Source organism: Salmo trutta, chromosome 22 (assembly GCF_901001165.1).
Source record: "Salmo trutta chromosome 22, fSalTru1.1, whole genome shotgun sequence".
NCBI lineage: Eukaryota > Metazoa > Chordata > Actinopteri > Salmoniformes > Salmonidae > Salmo > Salmo trutta.
The window spans coordinates 30,006,946-30,031,034 of record NC_042978.1 but is presented as its reverse complement, the minus strand read 5'-3'; the positions used below and the strand labels follow the sequence as shown (position 1 = coordinate 30,031,034).

Below are 24,089 nucleotides of genomic sequence, written 5' to 3'. Positions count from 1 at the left end.
TTTTATCCGGCCGTGCAAATACTGCCCCCTAGCCCCAACAGGTTAAGATCTAAACCAGGCCAGAACTTGTCCGTGTAGACCAATTTGGGTTTCCAATCTCTCCAAAAGAATGTGGTGATCGATGGTATCAAAAGCAGCACTAAGGTCTAGGAGCATGAGGACAAATGCAGATCCTCGGTCTGACATCATTAAAAGGTGTTTTACTCCATTCACAAGTGCAGTGCTATGATGGGGTCTAAAACCAGACTGAAGCGTTTCGTATACATTGTTTGTCTTCAGGAAGGCAGTGAGTTGCTGCGCAACAGCTTTTTCAAACATTTTTGATAGGAATGGGAGATTCGATATAGGCTGATAGTTTTTTATATTTTCTGGGTCAAGGTTTGGCTTTTTCAAGAGAGGCTTTATTACTGCCACTTTTAGTGAGTTTGGTACACATCTGGTGGATAGAGAGACGTTTACTATGTTCAAAATAGGAGGGCAGGAAGCAGCTCTTTCAGTAGTTTAGTTGGAATAGGGTCCAGTATGCAGCTTGAAGGTTAAGAGGCCATGATTATTTTCTTCAATGTGTCAAGAGATACAGTATTAATAAACTTGAGTGTCTCCCTTGATCCTAGGTCCTGGCAGAGTTGTGCAGACTCAGGACAACTGAGCTTTGGAGGAATACGCTGATTTATAGAGTAGTCCGTAATTTGCTTTCTAATGATCATGATCTTTTTGTCAAAGAAGTTAATGAATTTATCACTGCTGAAGTGAAAGCCATCCTCTCTTGGGGAATGCTGCTTTTTACTTAGCTTTACGACAGTATCAAAAATACATTTTGGATTGTTCTTATTTTCCTCAATTAAGTTGGAAAAATAGGAAGATCGAGCAGCAGTGAGGGCTCTTCGATATTGCACGGTACTGTCTTTCCAAGCTAGTCGGAAGACCTCCAGTTTGGTGTAGCGCCATTTCCGATCCAATTTTCTGGAAGCTTGCTTCAGAGCTCGGGTATTTTCTATATACCAGGGAGCTAGTTTCTTATGACAAATGTTGTTTGTTTTTAGGGGTGCAACTGCATCTATGGTATTACACAAGGTTAAATTGAGATCCTCAATTAGGTGGTTAACCAATTTTTGTACTCTGACATCCTTAGGTAGGTGGAGGGAGTCTGGAAGGGCATCTAGGAATCTTTGGGTTGTCCGCAAATTTATAGCACAGCATTTGATGATCCTTGGTTGGGGTCTGAGCAGATTATTTGTTGCGATTGCAAACGTAATAAAATGGTGGTCCAGGATTATGAGGAAAAACATTAAGATCCACAACATTTATTCCACGGGACAAAACTAGGTCCAGATTATGACTGTGGCAGTGAGTAGGTCCAGAGACATGTTGGACAAAACCCACTGAGTCGATGATGGCTCCGAAAGCCTTTTGGAGTGGGTCTGTGGACTTTTCCATGTGAAAATTAAACTCACCAAAAATGTTTATTATATGCCATGATTACAAGGTACGACAGGAATTCAGGGAACTCATTGAGGAACACTGTATATGGCCCAGGAGGCCTGTAAACAGAAGCTATAAAAAGTGATTGAGTATAGATTTCATGACTAGAAGCTCAAAAGACGAAAACGCAGTTGTTTCTTTTTTTGTAAATTGAAATGTGTTATCGTAAATGTTAGCAACATCTCCGCCTTTGCGGGATGTGCAGGGGATATGGTCACTAGTGTAACCAAGAGGTGAGGCCTCATTTAACACAGTAAAATCATCAGGCTTAAGCCATGTTTCAGTCAGGCCAGTCACATCAAGATTATGATCAGTGATTAGTTAATTGACTATAACTGCCTTGGAAGTGAGGGATCTAACATTAAGTAGCCCTATTTTGAGATGTGAGATATCACAATCTCTTTCAATAATGACAGGAATGGAGGAGGTCTTTGTTCCAGTCAGATCGCTAAGGCGAACACCGCCATGTTAAGTTTTGCCTAACCTAGATCAATAAACAAGTCTGCAAGTTGTGACCGGAAATGACGCCTTTTTCACAAATCACCACAGATAACAAGACCGTCTTGGAAGCCCTCACTACTGTATGCACTCACTACTGTAAACCGCTCTGTATAAGAACGTCTGTTAAATGACTAAAATGTAAAAAAATATATATGTTATTTTTTGTCTTTTGCATGGAGCATGTAACCTTAATGGCCCAAGCCAAATTGATGATTTGTTATGTAATTGTTTTGTCCTGCAAGGTATTTTCCTCCCTTCAAGATTAACTTGGATCTGAAACTCCACATTTTTTGTAAAATAAACGAATGGTGTCTTTCAAGCTTTCAAGGGCTGAGACAACATTACAATCAGCATAGCCCAATAACCTACGACAAACATTTAGCCGATATAAGATGTGTCGCCTATAGTCAGATGTTGTGCCTCTCAAATATTTGTTTTCGACAAATGGCCCCTGATTTATTCTGACAGAAGTGAAGAGCCAATTCTCTAGGTAATCTCTTGACCATCCATACCATTATACAGCCAGACCTAAACCCTGCCTCTCTTATCTCCATTCAGCCAATGGGGAGTGGGGTGGGCTCGGTTTGGGAATAAATTTGACATTTTAACCGTGCTCGAGAGCAAACCAGCGAATATCACTCTGATACATGCCACCACACTGACTGGAGTACAAGAGAGCATCGCACTCGAGTGCGCAGTGCTCCAAGTGCGTCTCAGTTAGAAAAGAGGATCATTTGGCTTTTTTGACGTTGAGGGGAAAGCAACCACCTATTTCTGCATTGTGTTTTTTCTTCTGAGGAACATCATAAACAACTTATTTTCCCTCGGAAAAAAACAACAGAAAATTCACCTGGAAGGTGGCAATTATTTTTCCTCCAGCTGAATGAGCAGCGCGTCCTTGTTCGTCTCTTTCCGGTGCGCTGTTGCCTTCTCCTTCATTTGGATTTTACATAATCGAGTGTAGCCTACCCACTGGAGGTATGATGCGGTAAGAGGGAGCTCCAGCCATTCAGGTGGATGTCGCTCAGTCACTATTTTTTAACTTCCCGTGGCCGTGATTTATAGCGTATGATCGTCTGACCCGGTAAACGGAGGTTTATCCAGTTGGGTCTCCTTCCCATGTGAGTTCTCTAATGCATTGGGCTGATCACAACTTTACGGTCCACTCAGAAGATCCGCTGGGGCGAAATAGTAACAATAACTTCACCGATAAGCTTAGTACCACACCGTTAGCAGAATCAGGTAAAATGGCTTTCTACTAATGTTCTACCACGAATGTGTAACAATACAATAGCATATTAATTGTAGACAATTTGACACCTGTGTTTAAAATACTATTTACATTATCATATTAATTTGGTTGTTTATTGATTGGAAAACGTATACATAATATACAATACACACTACACTATAGTATTTAAATCGCATAGTGTTCATTCAGGATATAATCTTTTTTTGGAAAAGACCTATTGTAAAATAGTCAGGTTGCCTAGCTAATGGAAGGTCAAGAAATGACAATCTCCTGGTACCTACAGTATTTCACTGTGATGACACAAGCACAGTATCTCTCTCACTCACACACACACTGTGGTGACATGTTAGCCTCTGGTTATTACTCTAATTACAAAACTCACACACTCATCCCCTTCTCTAACATCTAACCATTCTGTCTGTCTCCCTCCTATCGTTCAGGACAAGGGGAGAGAAGTTTGGGGAGAATGAGGAGTCGTCGGGTGCGGGGGAAGCATGAGCGGCCGGTGTATCACTGTTAGACGGGTGGCTCTGATGGTTCTATGGGAGTGTACAGCTCTAAGCCTCCTACAGTGCTGGGTGGTAGGGGCGGTGGCCAGCAGGGCCGGGGCAGGAGCTGGGGCGTCTACAGGGGCAGGGGGCTCCAGCGAAGCCACGGGGCCCTTCGCCTGGCTCCTGTCTGACAAAGGGCCCTTTCATCACTCCCAGGAGTTTTCTGACTTTACGGAGCGCTACCAGCAAGGATTCACCACCAAGTACAAGATATACAGGTGAGTCTGTCTGCATGGCTTAAGTAAAGATGGCTGCAGGGTTTAGAGAGACTGTTGAGATCATCGAAAGTTTGTTGAGTAGCAAGGTTCAGAGTAAGATCAACTCTATGGTTTAGAGATACCTCTACAGATGACATTGATACAGGTGAGATTGCCAGTGTGTGTGTGTGTTACGAAGCAGAGGGGTTTAGCCTTACAGCTGGCATTTCTAGTTTCAAAAGAACAGGAAGGACAAGGCAGTTTGCAAAGTCTGGCAGAGTGGCCAAATATATCGCAGCTCACAACCAGTGTTCTTCATCAATAACATGTACTGCACTGACTGCTGGCAAGGTCAGGTGGATGAATACTGGGGTTGTTTGCTGTAGTGAGTGTTGTCGTCTTTGTCACCTGTCCATACCTATAGTGTTTATTGTGATTTTTTTTTTCAATTTTCGTGCAAGGCGTGTGTGTGATTTTGCATGTGTGTGTCCCTGGTGTGTTTGTGTGTGATGTTATCGGGCATGGGATTGCTGGAAAAGCATAGTGGATGATACCAGCTAAAGGGTCCTGACTGACACACAGTGGCGTTTGGCTGCCGGCTGAGGTGACACGGCCAGGCACAGATGGGGAATGTAACGCTGCTCTCTCTCTCTCTCGCTCTCTCTCCAGTGCTTCAGTGACCTGTTCAGTCAGAACCAGGGAAAGGGAGTCAAGAGGACTGTGAAAGTGTTAGCTCTCTCGCTCTCTCGCTCTCTCTCTCTCTCTCTCTCTCTCTCTCTGTGCCTTACTCCCCCCTGCTGGTGACTCTCAGCACAGAGCTACACCTGCTGACTCTGGAAGAGAAAGGGCAATAGTATCTTAGAATTTCAACACCTCAGTGAATGTCATCCCTTATTAAGGACTGTGATATGTAAGATAAGCTCTCCCTTCTCCTGTGCAAGCGATAGTTATTTTGAGCTGTTATGTTGTGCCATAAAAATAAATGTTAGAATTTTTAAACTCGTTTTCGTTGGCAATGCATGTAAAGCATTTTAATCAAAAGCAATCACTTTTCATGTGAAAACACAGAATCCTACTCATCACACATGCTTAATTATGTCACTTTTGTTTTGAGCTGACTTCGCTGTCGGCCAGAGCGAGGCACCTGGCTCACACCCGGGAGGCAGCCCGGATCCAAAACGAGTGCAATCACTTTTCACCCGGTTTAAACTCCTCCCACCGGGGTAACCCTTGCCAGATTAACAAACCCCCTCAATACCTTTGCCATTCAACTGTATTAGAGCAGAATTCTGGATTGACAGTGGAATCAACCAATCAAATTTTGACTTGCAAAAAAATGTCAGTGTATGGGATGATTTGATCATTTTGCTGAGTGACTGCTGTCTTCCTATCGCCGTGCTATATAGGCCTATGTTTTATAAAAAGTGAGCGCTCCTACATGGATTGTGCAGGTATTACGGTTGCTGTCTTTTCAGGACCACGAGAATAGGTGTCACATGCTTTGTGTCACTGACTTTTGTCACTATTGGTGATAGTGATGGTGTGGGCTACCATAAATTGGGTGCGCAGTGTGGCTGTTGCGGGTCGCATTATTCTGTGCCGGTACTGTTATGTCTCTGTGTGAGTTGCAGCCCTGTTTGATTATTCATGATGTCATCAAAAGCATTGCTTTTTCTGTATTAGAGCTATATATAATGTTGGGTGCATATAGTGATGTTATGACTGTAATTTGTCTCGCTTTTTGAGTTTGATACAATGTTTTGGAAGATTTTTATTTATTTTTTCTCTCTGAAGGCCTAGGTCCAATAGCCACGGTTCGCTACCGACAAAAACATGTTTGTTCTGGAGACGCGTCTTGATTAACGCCAACAAGATTGAATCATACAATAGTGTCGTTTAACGGCTGGTAACTATAACTCTGTATGCCACTGGTTTATTTTCAGAGCCATCCTAAGGCAACAGACAGTTCTCATTGCCTATAGATTAGTCCTCCAAGAGGGAAATTATTTTCAGTCTCCTAAAAATCACAAAACATAGCCACACAAATCCATTTTCCAGTCACATAGAATATAAACTGCTTCAAATGGTTAATATATAGACTCAGCATAACCTCTCTTCTCCCCGAGCTAAAGGTTGAGTGATGCCTCAGGACAGTCACAGTAGCGTGTCCCTGTAGCTCGGGGAGTCGTGACGAGGAGCTCATAGAGCACAGGGCTTATGGTTCCTGACAAGTGTGTGTGTGTGTGTGTGATGGGGAAGTTATATGGGGCAGAGGTCCGTGGTGTCACCTCTGCCATAGCGACTGCGTGCGTGTGTGTGTGTAGCAGAGGTCCATGGTAACGTCTGTTCCAGAGCCTATGCTGTGTGTCGGTGGTGACAGAACTCTCAGGGGCAGCCGAGTGAAGAGGTGAGGAGTGTTGATGGCAGTCTGGTGCTGTGTGTGAATAAGCTATACAGATGAAGGATCTTCATTTGATCACTTTTGTTGCTGAGAAATGCAAACTTGTAGTGTATTCAAGGTTTAAAAAGGCTTCTAAAGTTTGTAATTTCCACTTTAAAATGTCAGACTTGATTTGTCCTAACAAAACATTTATCAACCCTACAAAAAACTCTATTAATTAGAATCCACATAATTTGAATTTCATGTTGCTTCTGGATTATTTTCCACCTGTAGCAAACTTGCTCATTAAGTATTCAGACCCTTTGACTTTTTCCACATTTTATTACGTTACAGCCTTATTCTCAAATGGATGAAATTGTTTTTTGTTCCTCATCAATCTACACACAATACCCCACAAAGACAAAGCAAAAATAGGTTTTTCAAAATGTTTACAAATTTAGAAAAAGAATTAACATTAGTATTCAGACCCTTTTGAGCTCAGGTGAATCATTTTTCCATTGATCATCCTTGAGATGTTTATAGAGCTTGATTGGAGTCCACCTATGGTAAATTCAATTGATTGGACATGATTTGGAAAGGCACAATCCTGTCTATATATGGTCCCACAGTTGACAGTGCATGTCAGAGCAAAAGCCAAGCCATGAGGTCGAAGGAATTGTCTGTAGCGCTCCAAGACAGGATAATGTCGAGGCACAGATCTGGGGAAGGGTACCAAAACATTTCTGCAGCATTGAATGTCCCCAAGAACACAGTGGTGTCCATCATTCTTAAATGGATGTTTGGTGCCACCGAGACTCTTCCTAGAGCTGAGTAACTGAGTAATCAGGGGAGAAGGGCCTTGGTCAGGGAGATGACTGAGCACCAGAGTTCCTCTGTGGAGAATGGAGAACCTTCTAGAAGGACAACTATCTCTGCAGCACTCCACCAAACAGCACTTTAAGGTAAAGTGGCCAGACAGAAGCCAGTCCTCTGTAAAAGGCACATGACAGCCCACTTGGAGTTTGCCAAAAGGCACCTAAAGGACTCTCAGACCAAGATTCTCTGGTCTGATGAAACCAAGATTGAAACATTTGGCCTGAATGCCAAGCGCCACGTCTGGAGGAAACCTGGCACCATCCCTACAGTGAAGCATGGTGGTCTCAGCATCATGCTGCGGGGATGTTCTTCAGCAGCAGGAGACTAGTCAGGATAGGGAAAGATGAACGGAGCAAAATGCAGAGAGATCCTTGATAAAAACCTGCTCTAGAGTGCTCAGGACCTCAGACTGGGGTGAAGGTTCACCTTCCAACATAATGATGCCTCTAGCACACAGCCAAGACAACGCAGGAGTGGCTTGAACCTGATCAAACATCTCTGGAGAGACCTGAAAATAGCTGTGCAGCGATGCTCCCCATCCAACCTAACAGAGCTTGAGAGGATCTGCAGAGAAAAATGTGAGAAACTCCCCAAATACAGGTGTGCCAAGCTTGTAGCGTCGTACCCAAGAAGACTCGAGGCTGAATCACTGCCTAAGGTATTTCAACAAAATACTGAGTAAAGGGTCTGAATACTTATGTAAATGTAATATTTCTTTTTTTTTCATGTGAATGTGGTAACATTTCAATTTGGGCTATCATTATGGGGTATTGTGTGTAGCTTGAGGGCTTTTTCTTATTTTCAAATAAGGCTGTAACGTACCAAAATGTGGAAAAAGTCAAGGGGTCTGAATACTTTCCGAATGCACTGTATGTGTGAAATATTCCAGGCACTGCTACAGTAATGTGTCCTTGCGCAGAGTGTGAGATCCTGGCTCGTCTGCTTTGTTGTGACAATAGAAACACAATGAGGATCAACAGTGAACATGGTGTGTAGCTCCACCCCGCTCTGCCAAACACCATAGATTATAAACCAGGCCAATATGATGGCTGTTTACAGTGAAGGTGATTTACATTTACACCTGCTTCTGGTAAGGAAGAAAGGCCAGGTACTAAATCCACATATGTTAAGCTCCCTCCATTATGTGACAGTAGCCTCATTTTGCGGTCCAGGCTAAAGACCTATGGCTGGGATCGGGACAAGGGAGAGGGTAATACCGTAATGACCCTGTTGTGTGATGAAAATTAGCTCCTTATCCTGGAGATATAGCGATACGCTGCAGTGACTATTACATGCAATTCTATCCTAAATCCATGATGCTGAATCCATATCACATTGTTTATGTGAACCATTCCAAGTAAATCATTCTCTATTTGGTGAGTGTTTGATCCTTTTTGGTGGTATTGGTGGCATCTTCACTATTGGGATCATTATTCAGAGAGGATCATAGCGGTTCTCCATTCCAATACTCCATCTCACTTTTGTCTCTTCTCTTGCTTGCCGTCTCTTGCTCTCTATCACACAAATTAAGCAGCTCAATTAGGAAAGTTGATCTGTGCTCCTTTGAATGTGAAGCTGGCTTTTGACTTGACGCTGGCGTAGGGGCTGTTTACTTCGACGTCACGTATGGTGACTTTGAAGTCGTTGCAATCAAAAAGATATTTCTTCCTGGGTCTAAAAATTCAAAACTATTCTTCTGTTGCTGATGGGGCATGCACATTGAACATTCAGAGGGATCAATGTCACATTAGATTAATACCTGAGAGAGAAACGCACAATGTAAGTCTTCAACTTGTAAAAGAGCACAGCCTGTACAGTAGAAGCTGTAAGCTGTGCACTGTTAAAATTGTATTTTTTTTTAAAGTCAAAAGCATGGCAGCGCAGGGTGCCAAACATTAACCGTAAAATGACAGAACATTTTTGTAGATTCAAATGACATTTGAAAATCTTAAAATTACAGACATTTACATTTAAGAGTGACAAACTGTTAATTAACATTCTGCTTTAGCAGGCAAAAATTACAGTTAAAAAAAAAACATTTCTGATTTAAAGTGTGTTAAGATGACTGAAACATATTGTATAAATGTTCCAAATAGCCAATTTTTGGGGTACATTAATGTATATTTACAGTTTAACAGTAATTCCATAAAAACAAAAACTTTAAGTCAGAAATAACTTTTTTTTGTGTGTTTTTATAGAATTACTGTTAAACTGTAAATATACAGTAATGTACCCTTTTGTCACGTCCTGACCAGTAAAGGGGTTATTTGTTCTTATAGTTTGGTCAGGACGTGGCAGGGGGTATCTGTTTTATGTGGTTCAGGGTGTGTTTGTGTATGTGTTCATGTAGAGGGGGTATTTGGTTGATATATCGTTCGGGGTGGTTATGTATGTAGAGGGGTATTTGATTTATTAGTCCAGGGTTTTGGTTTTGGTTATTGTTCTATGTTTAGTTAATTGGTGTTGGGGCCTTCAGTTGGAGGCAGCTGTCTATCGTTGCCTCTGATTGAAGGTCCTATAATTAGGGGTGTGTTTGGCATGGGATTTTGTGGGAGATTGTTTCTGTGTATAGCTTCATGCCTTACAGGACTGTTAATCGGCGTTGTGTTTTTGTATACGTGTTTGTTTTGGTTTTCCCTCTTTGTCCTAAATAAAAGATGAGTGTACATAGTCCCGCTGCGTTTTGGTCTACACCCTACGACACCCGTGACACCTTTACAATTGGCTATTTGGAACATTTCTACAATATGTTTGTTACCTTAACAGTAATTTCTGATTTAAAGTGTGTGTTAAGCTGTAAATCAACTTGACAATTATGTAAAAATACGTAAATAGTCACATTTGGGTAAATCCGAATATTTACGGTATTAGTCACATCAAAATATACATTTTCTATCTTATGAAAAGGCAATCAAATTAGGGGTTTCAGAAGTAAATTAAGTACAGTAATTTAATCAAACTGTTTTACTGTAATTTGCATGCCAAAGCAGTGAATATGTTAATGTCTAATTTCAAGATTTTCACATGGCATTTCAATCTGACATTTTTCTGTAATTTTACATTTAATATTTTTTAATGTATATTTACAATATTGCCCTGTAATTTTAATGGGCCATATCTATAAAATGACAGGACAATATTGTTACTGTCAAACTGTCAAAAGCATGGCACCACAGGGTGCCAAACATTAACAGTAAAATTACAGAAAAATGTCACATTCAAATGACGTGTGAGAATCTTAAAATTACAGACATTTACATAAAGATTAAGAATGACAAATGGTTCATTAACATATGTCCTGCTTTGGCAGGTTAAAATTACAGTAAAACAAGTAATTTGATTAAATTACCATATTTACAATGTATTTTTATAATATTGGCTAGTTAATTTACATCTGAAACCCCCTACTTTAATTGAAAATGTATGTGTTAAGATTCAAGTTATTGTACAGGATCAGATCGTTCAAACATTTCCAGTTAGATTATGGGTCTCACATTATTATAAAATAAACAATTATGTAATTTTTCAGTAGAAATTGATGATTTAAAACATTGTAATTTAAAACGCATCATTCATAAACAAGTATTCATCAGATATAAAACACATCGCTAACAGTAGGCCAAGGGTCTCTGATATTGGGAGAGCAACTTGCTGTGCATGATTCTTCAAATGTGCGTTAGTGATGGGCTGGAGAAAACCTGCACAGAAGCTCTCTAGGAATAGTTGGAGAACCCTGGGGTAGGCTATAATTTACAATAGTTTAATGCAGTGTACAGGTGGATAGGGAATAAAATGTTATGGTAGCAAATCCATAGACTCCTTTTTATAGGAGCATAACATGTGGAGAGTCAACTCATGCATGCTCCTTCCCTCCACTTCAAAGCCAGCAAAAGGATATCCCCTCATGATGAACATCTCTGGAGCACCTGATGAAAGCATATTTATAACAACATTAGCAATTTATCTGAAACAGATTTTTTTGGGGGGGATGCTTGAAAAAGTACATTTCAAAACTTACCCAACCACTTTGTTTTATTTGACAATATTATCAGTTGAATAGCTTATGGATGTTCACCCCCCCTAACATAATTGTTTAAGATGGCTTGATGGTTCATGTTTTTACTATTTGATTCTCCATTTAGGACACCTGGGGGTATCAGAAACAAATGTGGATATTTTGTTGTTGATGAAACTTGAATTTGACCTCACTGCTATCATCTCAATAAACAAACTTCCGCTTCACACAAAGTAGCCAAGTTAGCAAGCTAGTTTAGATGCCAGGGATGAATAAAACTGTTATTATTCAGTTCTGTGACATTCAGAATGCAAAAAGCGCTGCTCTGGAAACACACACCAAAAAACTTCAGGGGTAATTTTCTCTAAACAGCTGATCAGGGATATCTCCGGTGTAATTAGATCAGCTCTGAAAAAGATATGTTGTGAAAAGGAGGTTGAAATAATGTTGTATTGTTATATACCTCACATCTTCAAGAAATGGATAGGGTCCTCTCTCATGAAGCAAGGCAGGCCTTGCAGCACAGCCTCCCTCTGAATGGAACTAACAAAAAGCACAATTTACAACATTGTTATCAAAGTGGTTGTAAATAACACAATGTTAAGGCGTCATCACCCATATCCAGACGTATTGAAAAAAAGTTATCCATATACACAAAAGTACGTATTGAACTGTACAGAATACTTTCGTTTCCATAAATATAATACAACTTCTTTGTCAAGACTGCCCATCAACTGTTTTAGCAGTACCTCCACTTTTCTTGGTCCTGTAGAATTCAAGGAGCTTGGGCAGATGACTGTCCAGGCCTTCATTGAACGACTTCTGGAGGTCCACAGACACCAGTGTTGTGAACTACGGAGCAACCTGTTTGAGCGAGCATAAAAACAGGCAACTTTCTTAATGAGTCCTTACGCAATTCCGAGTCCTGTCTCCTCACCTTCACAAAATGCATTTAAGAAGGTCTGAAGGGAGGCCTATTGAGGTATTGACGAGTTATTTAATGGCAGCAAATATCAGATTTCACTTTGAACAGTCCTGGCAAACTGGATTTAATCTCAGTGACGAGGCTCATCTTCCAAAATCTATTTTCTTAATGAGAATGTACTCCCAAAGCTGCATTGACAGTTACACAGCCTTACAGTTGCATAGGTGTAATGTGTGTGATTACAAATGAGACACATAGCAAACATCTACGTGCTGATAGGCCTAATTTGCAAATTTGACACGTGCTATAAAACCTAGCCTAACGGGCTTGCTAACTGATGTTAGCTAACCCTAACTAGAAAGAGACACTGCATGGCCAAAAGTATGTGGATACCTCTTCAAATGAGTTGATTCGGCTATTTCAGCCAGACCTGTTGCTGACAGGTGTATAACATCGAGCACACAACCATGCAATCTCCATAGACAAACATTGGCAGTAGAATGGCCCGTACTGAAGAGTTCAGTGACTTTCAACGTGGCACCGTCATAGGATGCCACCATTCCAACAAGTCAATTTGTCAAATGTCTGCTCTGCTAGAGCTGTCCCGGACAACAGAATTGCTATTATTGAAGTGAAAATGTCGAGGAGCAACAACTGCTTAGCCGTGAAGTGGTAAGCCACACAAGCTCACAGAACGAGATGCCTGAGTTCTGAAGCACGTAGCGCGTAAAAATTGCCTCTGGAACCAACGTCGGCACAATAACTGTTCGTGGGAAGCTTCATGAAATGGGTTTCCATGGCCGAGCAGCCACACACAAGCCTAAGATTACCATGCACAATGCTAAGTGTCGGCTGCAATTGTTTAAAGCTTGCCGCCATTGGACTCTGGAGCAGTGGCAACACGATCTATGGAGTGGTGAATCATGCTTCACTATATGGCAGTCCAATGGATGAATCTGGGTTTGGTGGATGCCAGAAGACACTATCTGCCCAATGCATAGTGCCAACTGTAAAGTTTGGTGTAGGAGCAATAATGTTCTGGGGCTGTTTTTTATGGTTCGTGCTAGGCCTCTTAGTTCCAGGCCCTTTCCTGTTTCAGCATGAAAATGCTCTCTTGCACAAGCGACGTCCATACAGAAATGGTTTGTCGATCGGTGTGGAAGAACTTAACTGGCCTGCACACAGGCCTAACCTCAACCCCATCGAACACCTTTGGGATGAATTGGAACGCCGACTGTGAGCCAGGCCTAATTGCCCAACACCAGTGCCCGACCTCCCTACTAGTCATGTGCTTGTGGCTGAATGGAATCAAGTCCCCGCCGCAATGTTCCAACATCTAGTGGAAAGACTTCCCAGAAGAGTGGAGGCTGTTATAGTAGCGAAGGGGAACCGACTCCATATGAATTGGCCATGATTTTGTAATGAGATATGACATTCATACTTTTCGATGTCCAAAATTTTGGCCGTGTAGTGTACATGGTAGCCTCAACATTTTTCTGACTTAGTCTTTTAAACAATTTGAGAAAAATAATTGGAAAAATCCCATTATAGAAACCAATGTTAGCTAACTTCCTTAACCGAATGTAAAAACTAGCCAAAGTTAGATTGAACTACCTAACTAGCTAGTTATCAGACTTAGGTAGCTAGCCAAACTTGAAATGGAGGTACATATTAGATTAGTAGAACACCAACTTGCTTCCCAAACCCCCACCCATATATAGCATGATGGCGCTGACAGAGATGGTCGCTTCGCTTCAGGTCTGTAGAAAACTATGCAGTTATGTTTTTTTTTAAATGTATCATTTCTTACATTCTTACCCCAGAAAATCTCAAGTGTTACTGCATACAGCCAGGAAGAACTATTCGCTATAAAAGCGATGTCAACTTACCACCATTACGACCAGGAATACATCTTTCCCGAAGCAACTCCTTTGTTCAGACCTCCACCCTGGACATGTGATCTTATCCCAGAGGCCAACCCAAAACAACGCGGTCGCCGCAGGAGAGGCAGACGGAGTGGCCTACTAGTCAGACTGAGAAGGCAAGCACACTTTACACTGCTTCTGAGCATATTACTTGCCAATATCCAATCTCTAGATAAGAAGGTGGATGAAATTAGGGCATGAGTTGCCTTCCAGGGAGACAGAGATTGTAACCTTCTCTGTTTCACAGAAACATGGCTTACTCGGGATATGTTGTCAGTCGGTACAGCCACCCGGTTTCTTCACGCATCGGGCCGACAGAAACAAACAATTCTCTGGTAAGAAGGGCGTGGGTGTAAGCCTTATGATTAACAACTCATGGTGTAATCACAACAACATACATGAACTCACGGCATCCCTAGCCGCATCCTCAGAACATGTGAAGAGTTTACAGACATATTCAACCAATCGCTATCCCAGTCTGCTGTCCCCAAATGCTTCAAGATGGCCACCATTGTTCCTGTTCCGAAGAAAGCTAAGGTAACTGACCTAAATGACTATCGCCCCATTGCACTCACTTCTGTCATCATGAACTGCTTTGAGACTCGTCAAGGATCATATCACCGCCCCAATAGGTCCACTGACGATGCAATCACCATCACACTGCACATTGCCCTATCCCATCTGGACAAGAGGAATACCTATGTAAGAATGCTGTTTATTGACAACAGCTCAGCATTTAACACCATAGTACCCTCCAAACTTGTCATTAGAGACCCTGGGTCTCGACCCCGCCCTGTGCAACTGGGTCCTGGACTTTGATGGGACGCCTCCAGGTGGTGAAGGTAGTTAACATCTCCACCCCGCTGATCCTCAACACTGGGGCCCCACAAGGGTGCGTTCTCAGCCCTCTCCTGTTCTCCCTGTTCACCCATGACTGTGGCCACACACCCTTTCAACTCAATCATCAAGTTTACAGACGACACAACAGTGGTAGGCCTGATTACCAACAATGACGAGACAGCCTACAGGGAGAAGGTGAGGGCCCTCGGAGAGTAGTGACAGGAAAATAACCTCACTCAACGACAACAAAGGAGATGATCGTGGACTTCAGGTAACAGCAGAGGGAGCACCCCCATCCACATCGACGGGACAGTAGTGGTGAAAAAGGCACAACAGCGCCACTTCAAACTCAGGAGGCTGAAGAAATTTGACTTGTCAGCTAAAACACTCGCAACCTTTTACAGATGCACAATCGAGAGCATCCTGTCGGGCTGTATCACCGCCTGGTACGGCAATTGCACCGCCCTCAACCGCAAGGCTCTCCAGAGGCTAGTGTGGTCTGCAGAACGTATCATCGGGGGCAAACTACCTGCCCTACAGGACACCTACAGAACCCGATGTCACAGGAAGGCCAAAAAGATCAAGGACAACAACCACCCTAGCCACTGCCTGTTCACCCTGCTATTATCCAGAAGGTGAGGTCAGTACAGGTGCATCAAAGCTGGGACCGAGAGACGGTTGCTATTTTTCAATCTCAAGTCCATCAGACTGTTGACCACCTGCGGGACACAGCCAGTGAAATATCAGGGCGGCAAATTCAAAACAACAAAATCTCATAATTCAAATTTCTCAAACACAACTATTTTACACCATTTTAAAGATACACCTCTCCTTAATCCAACCACATTGCCCGATTTCAAAAAGGCTTTACGGTGAAAGCATAAAGTTAGATTACGTTAGGACAGTGCCAATACAAGAAAAACCACACAGCCATTTTCCAAGCAGGAGAGGGGTCACAAAAACCAGAAATACAGCTAAAATGAAGCACTAACCTTTGACGATCTTCATCAGATGACACTCCTAGGACTCAATGTTACACAATACATGTATGTTTTTGTCGATAAAGTTCATATTTATATCCAAAAACCCCATTTTACATTGGCGCGTGATGTTCAGAAAATATTTTGCCTCAAACTGCCGGTGAATCAGCATAACAATTTACAAAAATACTCATCATAAACGTTGATTAAATATTAAACTGTTATTCAAAGAATTATAGACAAACATCTCCTGTTGGGGCTAGGGGGTAGCCTTAATCCCCCAGATGGGATTGCTAGCAAGGCGGGAAATTCAAAACATCAAAAATCTAATAATTTCAATTTCTCAAACAATCAACTATTTTACACCATTTAAAAGATAAACATCTCCTTAACCTCTCTGGCGCATGTGGGACGAATTCGTCCCACCTACGTAACAGCCACCTGAATTCAGTAGCGCGATTTTTGAATCGTTTGAAATACTATTACTTCAATTTCTCAAACATATGACTATTTTACAGCTATTTAAAGACAAGACTCTCCTTAATCTAACCACACTGTCCGATTTCAAAAAGGCTTTACAACAAAAGCAAAACATTAGATTATGTCAGGAGAGTGCCCAGCCAGAAATAATCAGACACCCATTTTTCAACCTAGCATATAATGTCACATAAATCCAAACCACAGCTAAATGCAGCACTAACCTTTTATGATCTTCATCAGATGACACACCTAGGACATTATGTTATACAATACATGCATGTCTGTTCAATCAAGTTCATATTTATATCAAAAAGCAGCTTTTTACATTAGCATGTGACGTTCAGAAAAAGCATACCCCCCGCAAACTTCAGTTGAATTTACTAACAGTTTGCTAAATTACTCACGATAAACGTTCACAAAAAGCATAACAATTAATTTAAGAATTATAAATACATTACTCCTCTATGCACTCGATATGTCCGATTTTAAAATAGCTTTTCGGATGAAGCACATTTTGCAATATTCTAAGTACATAGCCCAGCCATCACGGGCTAGCTATTTAGACACCCACCCAGTTCAGCCTTCACCAAAATCACATTTCCTATAAGAAAAATGTTCTTACCTTTCCTGTTCTTCGTCAGAATACACTCCCAGGACTTCTACTTCAATAACAAATGTAGGTTTGGTCCCAAATAATCCATCGTTATATCCAAACAGCGACGTTTTGTTCGTGAGTTCTAGACACTATCAGAATGCTACATCACGGTCATGAGCATGGCGCATGGCGTGACAAAAAATGTCTAAATATTCCATTACCGTACTTCGAAGCATGTCAACCGCTGTTTAAAACCAATTTTTATGCCATTTATCTCGTAGAAAAGCGATAATATTCCGACCGGGAATCTGCAATGAGCCTAAACAGCCGAATGAAATTTCTCCACGGGGGCGAAACGTGCACGCGCCTCATTCAATGGTCCTCTGATCGGCCACTTACCAAAGGCGATAATCTGTTTCAGCCAGAGGCCGCCTCGTCATCGTTCAGGTTTTTCCCGGGTTCTGAGAGCCTATTGGAGCCCTAGGAATTGTCACGTTACAGCTAAGATCCTTACTTTTCAATAAACAGATGCAAGACGCACGACTCCTTGTCAGACAGGCCACTTCCTGCATGAAACCTTGTCAGGTTTTTGCCTGCCATAGGAGTTCTGTTATACTCACAGACACCATTCAAACAGTTTTAGAAACTTTAGGGTGTTTTCTATCCAAACCTGAACAATAATATGCATATTGTAGCTTCTGAGTTGGTGTAGGAGGCAGTTAAATATGGGCACATATTTTTTCCTAAATTCTCAATACTGCCCCCTATCCCAAACAGGTTAATCTAACCACATTGAAAATCGAACAAAGAGGCTTTACGGCGAAAGCATAAAGTTAGATTACGTTAGGACAGTACATAGCCAAAAAAGTACAAACATCCATTTTCAATTCAAGGACAGGCGTCACCAAAAGCAGAAAACCAGCTAAAATTATGCACTAACCTTTGACAATCTTTCTCAGATGACACTCCTAGGACATTATGTTATAGAATACATGCATTTTTGTTCCATCAAGTTCATATTTATATCCAAAAACAGCATTTTACAGTGCCAGAATATTTTTTTCTCCCTCAAATGCTTCCGGTAAATCAGGTTACAATTTACAAAAGTACTATTCGAAAACATTGGTAAATTATAATATTGTCATTCAAAGAATTATAGATTAATATCTCGTAAATGCTACCACATTGCCAGATTTCAAAATAACTTTACTGGGAAATCCCACTTTGCAATAAACGGGGTCCTATGCTAAGAACATGCTAAGAACAATAGGATAGGATATACAGGTTAGCACCATCTAATATCAAAAATACTATTGTTAATAATCCCTTACCTTTGATTATCTCCATCAGAAGGCACTTTCAGGAATTCGAGGTCCACAACAAATGTGGTTTCTTTCGACAAAGTTCATAATTTATGTCCAAATAACTCCAAATTGTTCCATGTTGTTAGCGCTTCGGTAGGCTACTCAAAAGTAGGGCGGGGGGGGGAAGTCACGACGAAAAGTAAAAAAAAAAAATCTATTTACGTTCGTTCAAACATGTCAAACGTTGTTTAGCATCAATCTTTAGGTCCATTTTTAACGTGAAACATCAGTAATGTTTCAACCCGACCTCTCCTGTGTCTTGAAAAACGTTTTTGAAATGTCTCGACTTACATGAATGCGCAGGTGCGGGCAATAATGAAGTGACGACATCCCAGGGATGTCAACTTCTCTTCCTTGTCATCCGGTCTCTGTTCATCATAGACGCTTCAAACAACTTTATAAAGATGGTTGACATCTAGTGGAAGCCGTAGGAGGTGCGAAATGAATCCTTTGTCACTGTGTGATCTATTAGCAATGACTCGAATATAGTACAGCCACAAAATTCTCATTTCCTGGTTGTATTTTTTCTCAGGTTTTTGCCTGCCATATGAGTTTTGTTATACTTACAGACACCATTCAAACAGTTTTAGAAAATTCAGAGTGTTTTCTATCCAAATCTGTTAATAATATGCATATCCTAGCTTCTGAGTTGGTGTAGGAGGTAGTTAAAAATGGGCACACATTTTTTTCAAAATTCTCAATACTGCCCCCTAGCCCCAACAGGTAAATGCAACCGCTGTGACAGATTTCAAAAAAGCTTCACGGGGAAAGCACACTTTGCAATAATCTGAGTACGGCGCTCAGAAAAATACATCAGGCAATACAGATGCCCGCCATTTGAGTCATCTAAAATTATACATTTTCACTTACCTTTGATCTTCATCAGAAGGCACTTCCAGGAATCCCAAGTCCACAATAAATGTTGTTTTGTTTGATAAAGTCCATAATTTATGTCAAAATACCTCGTTGTTTGCGCGTTCAGTAAGCTACTCCAAATGTAGGAAGCGCGCTGAAAATTTCACAAAAAGTCAAAAGAAGTTCTATTTACGTTCGTAGAAACATGTCAAACGTTGTATAGCATCAATCTTTAGGGCCTTTTTAACATAAAACTTCAATAATATTCCAACCGGACGATTCCAATGTCTTGAAAAACGTTATGGAACACAGCTACCTCATCACGTGAATGCGCGCCAATGAACTCATGTCATTTTCTGAGTCACCAACTTCCCGGCCTTCTTGTTCGCTCTCTGTTCACTGCAAAAGCCTGAAACAAGGTTCTAAAGACTGACATCTAGTGGAAGCCTTAGGAAGTGCAAAATTAACCCTAAGTCACTGTGTTAGATAGGCAATGACTTGAAAAGACTACAAGCATCAGATTTCCCACTTCCTGGTTGGATTTTTCTCAGGTTTTTGCCTGCCATATGAGTTCTGTTATACTCAGACATCATTCAAACAGTTTTAGAAACTTCAGAGTTTTCTATCCAAATCTACTAATAATATGCATATTCTAGTTCCTGGGCCCGAGTAGTAGGCAGTTCACTCTGGGCACGCTTTTCATCCGAAATCGAAAGTACTGCCCCCTATACCTTAAGTTAAACAGCCATCACTAACAGAGGCTGCTGCCAACATACAGACTCAAATCTCTGGCCACTTAAATAAATGGACTTAGTAAAGGTATCACTAGTCACTTTAAATAACATAACTTTAATAATGTTTACATATCCTACATTACTCATCTCATATGTATATACTGTATTCAACACCATCTTCTGCATCTTGCCTATGCTGCACGCCATCGCTCATCCATATTTTTATATGTACATATTCATCCCTTTACATTTGTGTGTGTATAAGGTAGTGGTTGTGAATTTGTTAGATTTTACTGCATAGTCGGAACTAGAAGCACAAACATTTCGCTACACTCACATTTCCATGTGTATGTGACAATACAATTTGATTTGAAATCAAAGCTAGTCAACATTTTTAAGTCAGCTAGCTAAGTAACATTAATGTTTAGGAATAAGATGCTCACTTTTTGCCAAGCTGATTCACTCCTGTTTCAAAATCCTCTTGTGAAGTGCAGGTGCAGCCAAAGCCCACTGCGGATCCATCTTCGTCCTGTTAGAAAAATGCACAAATCAGAGATTTTAAGGTGGTACCACGAGAAGAACATCAATAGGCGTGATTGCTAACCGTTGTCTCGTTTGTTCTGTTTCTCTGATAGCACGGGAGCTTGCCTTTGAACTCTTAAAAGTGTACACACACATTTAACATCACACAAGGGAATGAATGGTCAAAAACGTATATCTGACTACACACACACCCAGTGCACCAGGCAAATGATATAACTTTTACCCACTTTGATCATAGAAAATATTTTGTTGTAGGCCCTGCCCCGCCCTACAAAGGTAAAAGGCGGGAACTACGTTATTCTCTTTACTGCAAAATCGGACATCAAAGTATTTTATCAGACAGACAGCAATTTCTGATACTTCATTATATATTCTGAACTGGCTTGTTCTAGTGTCAGGAACAGATTAGAAATTATCAAAGCTGTTTGATCAAATTCATAGTTACTGCCTTGGTAGGGATTCCTTCACATATTCTTCTCTGATCATTATGCTGTAGATTTTCAATACCACCAAAGTGGAAGGTGTGCTTTCATTACGAACACCTGCTCCTTCCATGACAGACTGACCAGGTGAAAGCTATGATCCCTTATTGATGTCACCTGTAAGATCCACTTCAATCAGTGTAGATGAAGTGGAGGAGACGGTTAAAGAAGGATTTAAGCCTTGAGACAATTGAGACATGGATTGTGTGTGTGCCATTCAGAGGGTGAAAGGGCAAGACAAAATATTTAAGTGACTTTGGAGGAGGTATGGTGCCAGGCGCACCTGTTTGAGTGTGTCAAGAACTTCAACACTGGTGGGTTTTTCACGCTCAACAGTTTCCAGTGTGCATCAAGGTCTACCACACAAAGGACATCCAGCCGACACCAGGCCAGTGGTCAAAAACGGGTCATTGATGAGAGGACAAAGGAAGGCTGACAAGAATTGTGCAGAGAAACTGACTGGCTACAGTTAGTCAACTGACAGTCCAGTACAACATTGGTGCCCAAAGACCCGTAAATAATGCACAACTCGTTGTACCTTGACACAAATGGGGTATGGCAGCCGACGACCTTACAGAGTTAAACTCCTTCAGAAAGAAAGTGTGGTTGCAGTGGGCTAAGTGTAACCGATGTGAAATGGCTAGCTAGTTAGCGGTGGTGCGTGCTAATAGCATTTCAATCGGTGACATCACTCGCTCTGAGACCTTGAAGTAGTTGTTCCCCTTGCTCTGCAAGGGCCGCGACTTTTGTAGAGCGGTGGGTAACGATGCTTCGAGGATGGCTGTCGTCGATGTGTGCAGAGGGTCCCTGGTTCGAGCCCAGGTAGGGGCGAGGAGAGGGACGGAAGCTATACTGTTACCTAAGGAATGAAAACGGTGGAGAATTGGAAAAATGTTCCCTGGTCTGATGAATCCTGGTTCGTGTTTTATTTTTAGGCTGGTGGTTGTAATGGTTGTCGTCGGATTGAGACCAAAACGCAGCGGGTATGTGTACTCATCTTTTATTACGGAAAGAAGGAAAAACCAAAATAAACATGTACACCAAAAGAACACAACGACGAATAAACAGTCCTGTAAAGCCATAAGCTATACATGGAACAATCTCCCACAAACACATACCCATATATAGGACTCTCAATCAGAGGCAACGAGAAAACACCTGCCTCCAATTGAGAGTCCAACCCCAATAAACAAAACATAGAAATACAAAAGACTAGACAGAACATTACCCAGAAATAATAAATCAAACACCCAACTAAATAAACCACCACATAAAACAAATACCCTTTGCCACGTCCTGACCAAACAACATTAACAAATAACCCTTATACTGGTCAGGACGTGACAGTACCCCCCCCCCCCCCCCCCCCCCCCCCCAAAGGTGCAGACCCTGGATGCACCTCATAAATAAAAAACAGCAACAACAAAAAATCCCCCTAAACTAAAGGGAGGAAAGGGAGGGTGGCTCCCGTCAATGACGGCACCTGTGCTACACCCCCCCTCCCCAACCCACCTATACTGGAGGTGGCTTTGGTTCTGGCCTACTGTCCTCCAGACTGTAGACAGTCTCTTTGCGCCGGACCGTAGACAGTCTGCTCCGGACCGTAGGCAGAATCACTCGGTTCCGGATCGCAGGCAGACCCACTCGGTTCCGGCTCGCAGGCAGACCCACTCGGTTCCGGATCGCAGGCAGACCCACTCGGTTCCGGATCGCAGGCAGACCCACTCGGTTCCGGATCGCAGGCAGACCCACTCGGTTCCGGATCACAGGCAGACCCACTCGGTTCCGGATCGCAGGCAGACTCACTCGGTTCCGGACTGCACACTATTGCCGGATACTCTGGACTGGACACTGTTGCCGGATACTCTGGACTGAGCTGACGCACTGGAAGCCTGATGCGTGGTGCTGGTACTGGAGGTATCAGCTTGGGAACACGCACCTCAGTGCTAGTGCGGGGAGCGGGAACAGGCCGAGTCGGACTGGGTTGATGCACTGGAAGCCTGATGCGTGTTGCTGGTACTGAAGGTATCAGCCTGGGAACACGCACCTCAGGGCTAGTGCGGGGAGCGGGAACAGGCCGAGTCGGACTGGGTTGACGCACTGGAAGCCTGATGTGTGTTGCTGGTACTGGAGGTATCAGCCTGGGAACACGCACCTCAGGGCTAGTGCGGGAACAGGACGAGTCGGACAGGGCTGACGCACTGGACCGTAGAGGCGTACTGGCGGTCTCGAGCGCAGGACTGACATCCCCCATATTGGCTGGATGCCCACTTTCCCCTGGCAAATGCGGGGCGCTGGTACTGCGCGAACTGGCCTGAAAATACCCAGCCTCGCCACAGCACCCATCACCCCAATACACGGGACCTGTCCAGTTAGTCTCTGTCCAAAAAAGGTACGGGGAGTTGGCCTGGGGCTCCATCCTCGCCCAGCCAAACTACCCGTGTGCCCCCCCCCCCAAAAAAAAATGATTGGGGCTGCCTCTCGGGCTTAAACGCCAGTCGTGTTCCCCTGTAGCGTTCCCGGTCTTCGCTCCACTTCCTCCAAGGACCTTCTCCGACCATAATCTCCTCCCATGTCCACTTCTCACGATCGTCCCTCCGTTGCTCCTTCCTCCGCTGCTTGGTCCTTATTTGGTGGGAGATTCTAACGGTGGTCGTCGGATTGAGACCAAAACGCAGCGGGTATATGTGTACTCATCTTCTTTTATTACGGAAAGAAGGAAAAAACAAAATAAACATGAACACAACGACAAATAAACAGTCCTGTAAGGCCATAAGCTATACATGGTACAATCTCCCACAAACACTAAACCAAACACATACCCATATATAGGACTCTCAATCAGAGGCAATGAGAAAACACCTGCCTCCAATTGAGAGTCCAACCCCAATAAACAAAACATAGAAATACAAAAGACTAGACAGAACACAGAACAGTACCCAAAAACCCAGAAATAATAAATCAAACACCCAACTAAATAAACCACCACCCCGAACCACATAAAACAAATACCCTCTGCCACGTCCTGACCAAACAACAATAACAAATAACCCTTATACTGGTCAGGACGTGACAGTGGTGGTGTGGGATGTGTTTTCATGGCACACATTGG

General features: G+C 42.4%; 1 protein-coding gene across 1 annotated transcript in view; it reads left to right on the top strand.

Moving 5' to 3' along the window:
• Positions 1-2,641: 2,641 nt before the first annotated feature.
• Positions 2,642-24,089, top strand: part of LOC115158565 (BMP/retinoic acid-inducible neural-specific protein 3) — a 62,486-nt gene continuing 41,038 nt past the window's right edge. The window contains exons 1-2 of the mRNA XM_029707668.1: positions 2,642-3,225; positions 3,676-4,004. Coding sequence (XP_029563528.1) covers positions 3,730-4,004 — 275 coding nt within the window. The 5' untranslated portion in view covers positions 2,642-3,225; positions 3,676-3,729. The remainder of the gene's footprint in view (positions 3,226-3,675; positions 4,005-24,089) is intronic.